This window comes from Schistocerca serialis, chromosome 1 (genome assembly GCF_023864345.2).
Source record: "Schistocerca serialis cubense isolate TAMUIC-IGC-003099 chromosome 1, iqSchSeri2.2, whole genome shotgun sequence".
In the NCBI taxonomy this organism is placed as follows: Eukaryota; Metazoa; Arthropoda; class Insecta; order Orthoptera; family Acrididae; genus Schistocerca; species Schistocerca serialis.
In genome coordinates, this window is record NC_064638.1 from 918571879 (window position 1) to 918584635 (window position 12757).

The 12757-nt window shown below is 39.7% G+C and overlaps 1 protein-coding gene across 1 annotated transcript in view; it reads right to left on the bottom strand.

Annotated features, from left to right (window-relative positions):
- The window catches only part of LOC126412303 (cGMP-dependent protein kinase, isozyme 1-like), a 339254-nt gene extending 327598 nt beyond the window's left edge, over positions 1 to 11656 (bottom strand). The window contains exon 1 of the mRNA XM_050081827.1: positions 11535 to 11656. Within this exon, the coding sequence (XP_049937784.1) occupies positions 11535 to 11654 (120 nt within the window). The 5' untranslated portion in view covers positions 11655 to 11656. The remainder of the gene's footprint in view (positions 1 to 11534) is intronic.
- Between the last annotated feature and the right edge of the window lie 1101 nt (positions 11657 to 12757).

Sequence of the window (12757 nt, forward strand, 5' to 3'; positions counted from 1 at the left end):
GTGCTGAGGAAGGTAGAAGTTAGAAAGTTCAATCCTAACAAGTTCCCCTGAAAAAGAAAAGCTCTTAGACCTATAGCAGAAGAAGCAGGCAAAGCAGAAGAATATAAGAAATAAAAACCCTAAAAACAATATAAAGAACAAGCAAAACACAAGAATTATTAGAGGAACTAAAAGAAACATTAAATTTCAAAACTGTGATGAAAGTTCCAATTCAGAAGAAGATGATTATTTTCTTCATTTGCATGGATAAATCTGTGGACAGTTTACTGAATGAGCAGTGGGTTCAGTGTGTAAAGTGTAAGTTTTGGGACATGTTCGTTGCACCAAAGGAGGAACTCTTTACAAGTGTCCCAATTATGTATCAGATTAGTAGGCAGATTTTCTTTCATTTACAATCTTTGTGTACAAAGAGTGACACAATTCCATGAAGAATTCTTTTATTTAAAAATACAAAAATGTTAAAGTGAAGAAATAAATAATAACATAACAATTATTTTATTCAGTTTATTATTTTTGTGTTGTAAAATATCATTTCAGTTATTTTTGCTTACACCTGCTAGTCACAGTTATTATTTTTGTCATCTAACACCTCCATTTTCAAAAAGAATATTATATTCTTATTGGTCAAATATTATTTTTAGAACTTAAAATATTATGCTACAGCTGACCTACATGGCTGTTACAACTTACCACAAAGTGTGATCAGATGTAACACTGCAGCTTGTTCTGAATAAACTAATAAAAGTGCATTAAAATAAAATTTTATCACAAATAATTATGCATCCCTGGAAACACTAGATATTAACCTATACTTTCAGCAGAGATCTAATTTTATGTCATTTACTGAATTTTCCATTGGAGCTTGGTGAACATGATTATAATAACATTAAAAAGGAAAACACTTCCTAAGGTTCTGCAAACTAGGTATTTATTTTCTTACAACCTGGCTTTCGGCTTCTCAGGCCATCATCAGGTGACAACTGAATGTTGCAAAAACAGATAAACATGATGTATGACTTACACAAATATTATTCACACAGAAAATACAAAAGGGACAAAGTATTTACATAGGATATGTAAGAAAAATATTACAATAGTTACATTAACTAAAAAAGGAGGTAAAGAAAGGAAGTTGTTATGTGGAGATATATATAACAAATGATGAGAAATAAAATGAATTTACAGTTTGAATCTAGTATTTGGAACAAAAACTTAATTTAACAAGGGAGAAAATGGAAACAGAGTCTTGAAATATGACCCTACTGGAAATAATGGAAATCAACAAACACATGGCACCGAATGCCAGCCAAGTACTGACACATATGTATTGTGTCCTCGTTAATGGGTGCAGCCAGAGCTGGTGAGCCAAGACAGTTTCTGACTGACACAATGGGTGGCACTTTAAAGTTCATCACCAACAACAAGTTCATAGCTACAGTTTGTAGAGGAGAACAGCCTGTGAGACTCATTCTATGAGTAGAGTCACGTAGAGCCTTCGCATAGGGACAAGTGTTTACTACAGTAACTGACAAAGTGGTGCCCAGGACAGACATCTTCTTGATGACATTGTATTCAGTAACACATGCCTTGACATGCCACTGCTTAGTTGTATCTGGCTGCAAGCATATCCAACAACTTGCTACAAAACTCTGGTTAAGTATCGCAGCACAGTAAAGTGTATATGTGTGTGTCACTAATTTGTTTGCACTGTCACAATTACTCTGTCCACCTCAGAGCACCTAAAACTAATATGACATGTGTGAGCTCTGTTACCCTGATAATATGTACTCATCATCTGGTGACAAGAATTCCAAACTCACTGCGCTGCATCATTTCCTGTGTCACTTTACTATTCCTTACTTACTTCCTTGTTCATTAGCTTTTCATGCTTGTGAAAATTTTCCATTACAGACTGGTGCTCTTTGTTTTTGCTGTTTACTTGCTGTGCTGCCACAGTACATAAGTTAGCTTTAAGATTTCTTGTGTGTTTGTATTAGCATTTGTTCACCATGTCAAACCCACTGTTCCAAACCCCTCATTTGCCTACCTTATAATTAGCGACACCGCAAACAAAATGGTTCAAATGGCTCTGACCACTATGGGACTTAACTTCTGAGGTCATCAGTCCCCTATAACTTAGAACTACTTAAACCTAACCAAGCTAAGGACATCACACACATCCTAGCCCGAGGCAGGATTTGGACCTGCGACCATAGCGGTCGCGCAGTTCCAGACTCACCACAAACACAAATGCCTGTAGCACCACTGCTCAATCTAAAGCAGTTACATGTGCAGTCAATGAACCACCTTATGGAAATGATGCAGGAGTTCATCCAAATGCAAATAGCAGCAAATGAGATACGGAATCAGACACCGACATCCACTGTACTGCCACAGGCAACACAACCTCCACTGTTGTCTCCATTTTGACAATTTGAAGAAGATAAGGAAGACTGGTCAGAATATTTGCCACAATTTGAAGCACATCTGGCTGCTCAGCAAATTCAAGGTACTGTGCAGCAGTCTTTTTTTTTTCTGTTCACCATTGGTGTTGCCATTTACCGCATTTGTGCAAAGTTATTCCCTACTACAAGGCCAGAAATAGATTGCTAAGAGGAGCTTATTCAAGCACTGAACATATTTTATGATGATAAGATTAATGTTGCAGCTGCCAGATTTAAATTCTTTAGGCTCAAGAAACAACCGGGTCAAACGTACCAGCAATGGGTGACAGATTTGCAAATTTAAGTGTGAGTATGGAAAATACTATAGCGACTTGATGATTCATGAGATTACTACTCAACATATGGCAGACAATAGAATCTGTGAACAAGAATTAAGATACACTGACCCCACGTTGCAACATGTTTTGCAGATTACTGACTTTCAAGATTCGTGTGACACTGCAGTTGATAGTTTTCAAGCAGACAACGTTTGTGCTGTAGTCCCAAGTGATGACACTGCACAGCAACATAATCTACCCACTTCAAAGGCAAACACACAGAGGGCCAGTCTTCTGCTCAGAACAACCAACCACTTAACTTGAACTTTCAGGTGCATGTTGTTCATTCTGAGATGTGATGCTAGTGTAGAACATAACAGTGAAACTGTGAAATACAAAGAATCATTAGTTTCTTCAGTGCAATGCCACTCCAACAAACTTTTTGTGGACCTTGTTATTGCTGGTCAAAGTGTTCAATTTCAGTCAGATGTGGGTGCTACAGTGTCATTGCTAAATCGCAATACTTATGATCTGCTTGGCAAACCCAAGTCACAGAAGTCAACAACTACGCTGACAGCATATAGTGGACACGTTATTTCAGTATTAGGATCTCATAGCCTTCCTGGCATCTATAAGAATTTGCAACAGACTTTGTCATTCCATGTTTTGCGTTCGTGGGTCAGTGCTAATATTTCTGGCCTTGATTTGTTTTACTTGTTTGTATTGCATATTGTAGACAATGTGCTAGCACTTACTTCATTTGACTCTAGAACCAGTGTTGCTCAGTTCTGTGATTAATTTAAAGATTTCTTTGATGAGAGATTAGGTAAAGCTACCAATTTTGTTGCTTTTGTCATGATGTAAGACAATGCACAGCCCCACTTTTGCAGAACTCAAGTGGTAACATACTTGCTCCATGAACATGACACAAAGGAACTTGCAGAGTGGCAGGGAAAAGGCATAACTGCACCCATCACAGCCAGTTTTCATAGAAAGCTTAATGGAAATTGAGAATATGTACAGACTTTAAGGCGGCAGTGAATCCTCAGACAGTAATTGATTCATTCTCGCTGCTGTGACCTGATGTGTAGGAGCAGGTCGCTATTTCTCCGCTTCCCTTTCGGTGGGGCATCTGCACCAGTGATCTTTCAATGCTATCTGAACAGTTAACTGTGCCTTCATGTACAAATTACATGGATGACATCATGGTATCAGGCTGCACAGCAGAAGAGCACCTCAGTAATTTGTGCACCCTGTTTAAAGTGTTGTCAGAGGCAAGCTTCAAATGTAACAGAGACAAGTGTGTGTACTTCCAGACTGAAATTGAGCATTTGGGTCACACGATTAATTCCCAAAGTGTTCATCTGCTGCAGTCACACTTGCAGGCTATTTGTGACCTCAGACCCCCAAGAAATCTCTCTGAATGCACTCAGAACTAAAGAAACTGACCTACTGCATCTGCTTCATTTCTGATTCAGCTCAGTTTGGAGTGCCCTTACATTAACTTCAACACAAAAATGTATCTTTCATGTGGTCCCACCAATGAGACATTGAATTTCAGAACATGAAAGATGCTTCATTCAGTAATCATTCTCTGGTCCATTTTGATCCTGGAAAATCAGTTTTCTAGACCACATATGCATCCTCGTATGGCACTGGCGTGGTACTTTCACACAGAATTTGTTCTGCAGTCAGACCATAGCTTTCACCTCCAAACTTCTCAACAGGAAGATAGGAAAGGAGGCTCTTGCAATCATTTATGGAGTGACTAAATTTCACCAATATGTGTAACGAAGGAAATTCTACTTAGTCACTGACCACAAACTGGTGCAGTCACTTTTCAACCTGGCCAATCCTATTCCAAACTGCACTACACAAAAATTGCAATGATGAGCTCTTATTCTCTCACATTATCAGTATAAGATAATTTACAGGCACAGATCCAAGCATGCCAATGCAGCCATACTCTCGCATCTTCCTGTGGGCACAGATGCAGACTTAGACACATCAGAAGCATCATGTTGTCACATTGATCCACAGGAGTTAGATGCCCTGGACCAATTCCCTTTAGATCATTGGAAGGTCAGACAGGCAATGGCAGTGGACCTGGACTTGGAGACTCTGTTGTACTACATCCACAAAGGTTGACCTCTCTCAGTGAAACAAATTATTAGCCCAGTGATCTGATACTTTGGAGGTTGTCATGACTTGTTATTCTTCAGTGTGTTATTTTGCTATGCAGTGAATCAAAACAACTGCATGTGGTGATCCAAAAGGTTTTCTAGAGAAATGTACTCAGCATGCCTCTGCAGAGTCACTGGGGTGTGATCCGTGTGAAACAATTAGTTCACAGATGTTGCACTTGGTTCAGCATGGATGCTCAAATAGAGCAGATGATGGCACAGTGCCATGCTTGTGCAAAACACCAGGCAGCCTCTCTTCAACATTTCTGTGATTGACCAAAACTAGAAGTGCTGTGGCAGTGTAGTGCGTTCATTTGGACTTTGCTGCACCCCACTGGAATATTCATTGGCTGATTGTCTTTGATGCATATAGCAAGTTTTCTTTCGCTGCTCCCACGAATTCAACATCAACACATTGTACACTCCAGTCTTTGCAGTCCATATTATGCATTGAAGGTCTTCCAGAGTTGCTAGTGACTGGCAATGGACCTCAATTTGTGTCAGCAGAATTTTAGGACTTTTGTGCAGCCAACAGTATTTATCACATCATCAGTGCACCTTTCCACCCTCAATCAAATGGAGAAGCAGAATGCTTTGAGCACACTTTCAAACAGCAGACAGACAAGCTACACACCCACCACATGAGGTAACAAGCTTTGCTGCACTTCCTCTCATCTTTCCACTCCCAACCCTGCAACAGCCCTTCACCAGTGGAGCTGCTCCATCATGGACAGTGCCACCGCACACTGCTTCAGTTACTGCACCCCCCCCCCCCCCCCTACCCCAACTGACAGCACCTAGTCTGACCCCTCAAGCAATGTAAAAGTTAATTAACAATTCAACAATTTTTTTCAGGTTGTATGGCAGATGGAAGGCCAAAAAGCATGGCAGTATTCTAAAATGATTAGGTAGATCCATGTTTCTTGTACAGGGTCCAGGAGGTTTGCAGTGGTGACACAAGAACCAACTCTGCCCTTTCTGCCCTTGTAATTTGTGTGATCCTGTCACTGGGTCTTTGTCTTTGCATGCCTGAATGATGCAGCTTGCACTCCATCCAGTGACCTAGCATCTTGGGTCACCACTACCAGGTGCTGAACCCATGGATGTGGACCTGCTGTCTAAGCCATCACCAAGTGGACAGCAGATATCTTCTGGGGATGGTCCATTCCACACCATGGCCTACCCAGGAGCTGCCATCCCACATCACAGCACCACTGTGGGTCAACACCATGAATATTGCACTCCATTGTTGTTGGATGCAGGAGTGTGCCCTCCACTTTGTTTTTTTGACTGGCGTTCTGGGGCAGTCACAAGGCAAATGCTGGGGCTTGAGCAATGGCTTGGTACCAGCTACAGACTCAGCTCTCATCCCCTCACTGCTTGTTACATCGACACCTTCCCCTGACGTTGTAGCAGCAACCAATACCACAAGATGACAGTGAGGAGGTTGTTTTTTTTTTTTTTTTTTTTTTTTTTTTTTTTGAGTGGGTGGGTGTGTGGGGGGGGGGGGGAGGGGGTGTCATGTCCTTGTTGTTGTGTCCTTGTCAATGCATGCAGGCAGAGCTTCCACACTGAGACACTTTCTGACTGGCACCACAGACAGTGCTTTGAAGTTTGCCACCAACCACAAGCATAGCCCAATCAACTATCTCTGCACCACCGCCAACACGATGGACTGCCACGTTGTGATAAGTGGTGGCCACAGACAGCAAGGTCCATGTTCAGCATTGGCGTATGACAATCCTAGTACAGAGTTCTAGGGTTGCAGTACGTAGATACAGCTCATAGTGGAGAACAGCCTGTGAGACTTAGTCTGCAAGTAGAGTTATCTATTGCCTTTGTGTAGGGACAAGTGTTTACTACAACGACTGACAGAGTAGAGCCCAGGATGGACATAATCTTGTTGACATTGACATTTTACAGGCCATTGCTCAGTTGTATCTGTCGGCAAGCTGTTTACTGTACAACTTTAGTTAGGTATCACAGTGCGATATAATGTATATTTGTGTGTCACTAATTTGTTTGCACTCTCACAGTTCCTCCATACACCTTGGAGTACCTAAACCTAATGCAACATGTGCGAGCCATCTACCCAGATGTCCCATATACAACAATATGTACTCTGTAGAACAGTTCATAATCAGAAGAAGCCTCTATGGTACACAGACACTGTAAAGAAACTTCTAAATAAACAGAAACTACTGCATAATAGATGTAGAACAAAGCTTTGGTATATAGAGAGAGAGATTCTGAACAAAATGTGTTTGGCTGTCAAGAGAACAATTCATGAATGGAGCCTTCAATGACTAACGTAGCAGAACACTGTCAAACAATCTTTCACAAAACTCAAAGAAATTCTGGTCTTACATATAGGCTGTTAGTGGCACCAAAATTAGTATCCAAATACATGTGAATGAAACAGGAACTGAAACTGAGGGTAGCAAAGCAAAAGCTGAAATGCTTAATTCCATTTTCAAAAGTTCCTTTACAAAGGAAAATCGAAGAGAATTTCCCAGTTTAATCCTCGTACCACTGAAAAGATGAATGAAATAAGTGCTAGTGTCAGTCATGTTGAGAAACAGCTGAAATTGGTAAAACTGAACAAAGCTTCAGAGCAGGATGGAATTCCAGTCAGATTCTATAATGAATTTGCAACTGAGTTAGCCCCTCTTCTAACTATAATCTATTGTACAGCACTTTTTTTTAAAAAAAAAATGTATGCCCAGTAGTTGGAAAAAAGCACACGTTACACCAATTTACAAGAAGGGTAGTAGAAGTGATCCACAAAATTACTGCCCAATATCCTTGACTTCAGTTTGTGGTACAATCTTAGAAAATATTCTGAACTCAAGCTTAATAAGGTATCTCAAACAAAATGGCCTCCTCCACACAAACCAACACAGATTCAGAAAAAACTGGTCATGCAAAATTCAACTCACACTTTTCTCACATGAAACTGAGTGCTTTGGATCAACGCAGTCAGGTAGATGGAGTATTTCTTGATTTCTGAAAAGCATTGGACTCAGTACCACATCTAAGCTTATTGTCAAGAGCACGATCATATGGTGTATCCAGCAAAATTTGTGACTGGACTGAAGATTTGATGGCAGGGAGGATACAGCAGATTATCTTGGACGGAGAGTCATCATGAGATGTAGAAGTAACTTCAGGTGCCCCCAAGTAAGTGTGGTATGACTCCATTCATGTTGGATATTAATGACCTTGTGGACAATATTAATAGCAGTCTCAGACCTCTTGCAGATGATGCAGTTATCTTTAATGAAATACTATCCAAAATAAGCTGCACAAATATTCATTCAGGTCTTAATAAGATTTCAAAGAGGCTCAAAGACTGGCAATTTGCTTTAAATAATCAGTAGTGTAAAACTTTGCACTTCATGAAATGAAAAAACTTAGTAATTTATAACTGTAACATCAGCTCCAACATGAATGGAATGGGAAAAAACTGAAATAACTAGTACAATGGGACGTACTTTATGTTGTGCACTTCACAGTGATTTGCAGCCTATAAATATTAATGTAGATGTAGACATTCAGGAACAAAACCAAGAATATTTCAAAAATGTCATGGAATAGTAATTTAATGTGAACAGCAAACATTTTTCCTTTTCCAGAATGAAATTTTCACTCTGCAGTGGAGTGTGCACTGATATGAAACTTTCTGACAGATTAAAACTATGTGACAGACCAAAACTCAAAATTGGGATCTTTGCCTTTCATAGGCTAGTGCTCCACCAACGGAGCTGTCCAATCATGGTTCCTGGCCTTTCTTCACAGTTTCACTTCAACCAGTACGTCATCTCCCACCTTCCAAACTCCACAGAAGGTCTCCTGTGAAACTTGCACCACTAGTACTCTTTAAAGGAAGGATACTGTGGAGATATAGCTTAGGCACAGCAGTGGGACATTTCCAGAATGAAATTTTGGCTCTGATATAAAACTTCCTGGTAGGTTAGAACTGTGTGCTTGACTGAGACTCAAACTCAGAAGCTTTGCGTTTTGCAGGCAAGTTCTCTACCAACTGAGCTATACAAGCATGGCTCACAACCCATCCTCACAGCTTCATTTCCACCAGTACCTGTATAGGTACAAGATAAAAGACTCCCTTAATAAAGTAAAGTTAAAATTTATTAAAAACAAAAAATGAAACACCAATTGACCATAGGTGTTGGCAAAGACATTAATTATGAATGTGCGTCATTCATTTTTCTTTGTACATGATTTTGTTTTTCACTCTCTCGTATGTAGAAGAACGATTAAAATGTAGTGCTTAAAACATGAAGTATTACGAGTGTTATGTATTATAAGTGTACATGAATAAGATAATACTTAACAACAGTATTAAGTTTTTTTTTTATTGAAGTGGAATGGAACCAAGTAAGGAGGTAGTAAGGAGAATTTTCTTCATTTTTTGACATGAACAGGTGTCCTTGAAGTCAGCTGCCTGCATCTACAATTGAAATGTACGAGAGAAAGTCCAAATAGCCCAAATTTGTACAAGCAGAACATTTATAATAATGCAATTGTAATATACACATATCAAAAAAAGTTTTGCATCACCTCAGTTCCCAGAATTCCTGAGGATAAACATTGACTGTGGGTATTGTATCAAAGATACAGTCACTTTGACTGTTCAGAGATGTCACTAAACCTTCCCAAAGATATAAACAACCATGCATGAGCAGCGCCTATTAGAAGGAAGGGGTCAGATGACTGATCAGTTCCAGCCATTCCACTATGAAGGAGGTACACAACTCATGTTGTCTGTAGTTCAACCATGCCTGGACGGTCAATACCACAGTTCGATCATGTCCGCATTGTTACTTTGAGCCACAAAGGGCTCTCAACAAGAAAAGTGTCCAGGCATCTTGTAGTGAACCCAAGTGATGTTGTGCTGACATGGAGGAGATACAAAGAACAAGAACTGCCAATGACATGCCTCACTCAGGCCACCCAAGAGCTACTACTGCAGTGCATGACCAGCTATGCCACCATGTTGAAAATGCTTTTTGTGCAGCCACAGGACATCGTGTTATGACTCAAACTGTGCGCAATAGGCTGCATGATGCACAACTTCACTCCCAACGTCCATGGCAAGGTCCATCTTTGCAACCACGACACCATGCAGCACAGTACAGATGGTCCCAACAACATGCCAAATGGGCCGCTCAGGATTGGCATCACGTTCTCTTCACCGATGAGTGTCACATATGCCTTCAACCAGACAATTGTCGGAGATATGTTTGGAGGCAACCTGGTCAGGCTGAATGCCTTAGACACATTGTCCAGTGAGTGCAGCAAGGTGGAGGTTCCTTGCTGTTTGGGGGTGGCATTATGTGGGGCCAATATACGTGGCTGGTGGTGGGGCACCGTAACGGCTCTACGTTATGTGAATGCCATCCTCCGACCAATAGTGCAACCATATCAGCAGCATATTGGTGAGGCATTTGTCTTCATGGACGACAATTCACGCCCCCATCATGCACATCCTGTGAATGACTTCCTTCAGGGTAACTACATCACTTGACTAGAGTGGCAATCATGTTCTCCAGACACGAACCCTATCGAACATGCCTGGAATACATTGAAAAGGGCTGTTTATGGACAATGTGACACACCAACCACTGTGAGGGATCTATGCTGAATTGCCGTTGAGGAGTGGGACAATCAGGACCAACAGTTCCTTGATTAATTTGTGGATAATATGCCATGATGAATACAGGCATGTATCAATGCAAGAGGACATGCTGCTGGGTATTAGAGGTACTGGTGTGTACAACAACCTGGACCACCACCTCTGAAGGTCTCGGTGTATGGTGGTACAACGTGCAGTGTGTGGTTTTCATGAGCAATAAAAAGGGCGGAAAGGATATGTACATTGATCCCTGATCCAATTTTCTGTAAAGGTTCTAGAACTCTTGGAACTGAGGTGATGCAAAACTTTTTTTGATGTGTGTGCTTTGAATTAATTTTTTCCATTCAAATGCATTTTCTTTTTTATTATTATAACACAAAACTCATTTGCCACCTTCCAAACTTCACAAAAGCTCTCCTGAATAACTTGCAATACTAGCACTAGACGTCCCCCAGGCTGTGACTAAGCCATGTATCCACAATATCCCTTCTTCCAGCAGTGCTAGTATTGCAAGTTTTGCAGCAGAGCTGCTGTAAAGTTTGGAAGGTAGGAGATGAGGTAGTGGAGGGAGTGAAACTGTAGGAGGAAGTGAAGCTGTGAGGATGGGTTGTGAGTCATGCATTGGTAGCCCAGTTGGAAGAGCACTTGCGTGTGAAAGCAAAGGTCCTGTGTTCAAGTCTTGCTGTTGAACACAGTTTTAATCTGCCAGGAAGTTTCATTTTTTCTTTTTTTTTTTTTTTTTACAACAAATATGACTCAATTTCTTTGAAAAATACCATTGTAATCAGTTATTATGAAGCTATCAATAGCACATAAACAGCAGCTATGTAGTGTAACTGAGGAGACAGGGCCTTTCTCAAAGTAGTTTTTTTTATGTCTATAAAACTCAAATTGAAATGGGCTAACACTAACTGGCATTTGTGCAGAAACTACATTATTGCATTTATACTTTTGTAAAAATGAAAATACTTACAGGAAAGCCAGTGTAGCTTCCATTGCTGATCTTCCCTGGAGGTGTTCTGCTTCTTTTTGTAGGTGTTACAGGATATGCAGCTTTTACACCCCAATGGAATGGATAACATGTTAGTGTCATGTTCTGTAACAGAAACAGTATATTTTAAAGTATAAAATAAATTACCAAGTGTGTTATAAAGCAATAATATCAGAAAAATTAACTAGTCATTGTTTAGAAGAAGTGTTGAATGAAAAAGGAGTCCATAAATAATCTGTTGGAGACTGCAGCTCATACTGTAATTTTCATGAGAAGGCAAACAAAAAAAACACACACACACACACACACACACATACACACACACACACAAGAAGGAGGAAGGGAGAGAAAGGGATGGCTTCTCTCTCTCTCTCTCTCTCTCTCTCTCTCTCTCTCTCTCTCTCTAGCTCCCCTACCTTTCCCACTCCACCAACCCCCCCGGAAAAAGGAGTGCTTAATGGTGTTGTTGCTTTGTGTTAATAAATCACCATATGACATAAAAATAAAAAATAATATTTGATATATCAGATTTATACTTGAGTATCTTTTGTTCTAATTACTTGCAAAATATAAAGCTGCACAGTTTAGATTGTTACAGCTGATACAGCTACTAAGAAAAATCTATAAAAACAATTATTTAATGTCATCTGCCAAAACAAAGGAATCATTTTAATAAAAGGAGTTAACTTCTTGTAATAATATGGGGGAAAAAAAGCATTAATTGGAATATCAATAGATGTGCTATGTTTACCAGAACATAATTTTCAAATCAGAAAGATACACTCAGCTGCAATTAAGATAATACAATATTAATCTAAACAATAAAAAAATGAGTCAGTAGAGGAGTGTGGATGGAGAGTGGCCACATACAAAAATAAATGTTGAATTTGAAATTAACAAATATTGTGTTTCAAATTTTTTTCAAATAATGTGCCATAAGAGTGGGCTGGTTGTAAACAAATTAATAGCCTTGAGAGGTTAGAAGCTTCCAGACAAAAAAATAATTTAAATTTAATCAAATTGTTACAGTATTAATAAAGTGATAACTTGACACTCATAATTTAATGTGATTTGAATACTGCTATTGTATCAGGTGGTACTTACTGAGATAACCTTAAGTTGTTGTTTATTAGTTTCTTATTTTTTTCAGGATAAAGTTTATGCCAGCGAGTTGAAGGTCACTGACAACTTGTCCGCAGACCCAA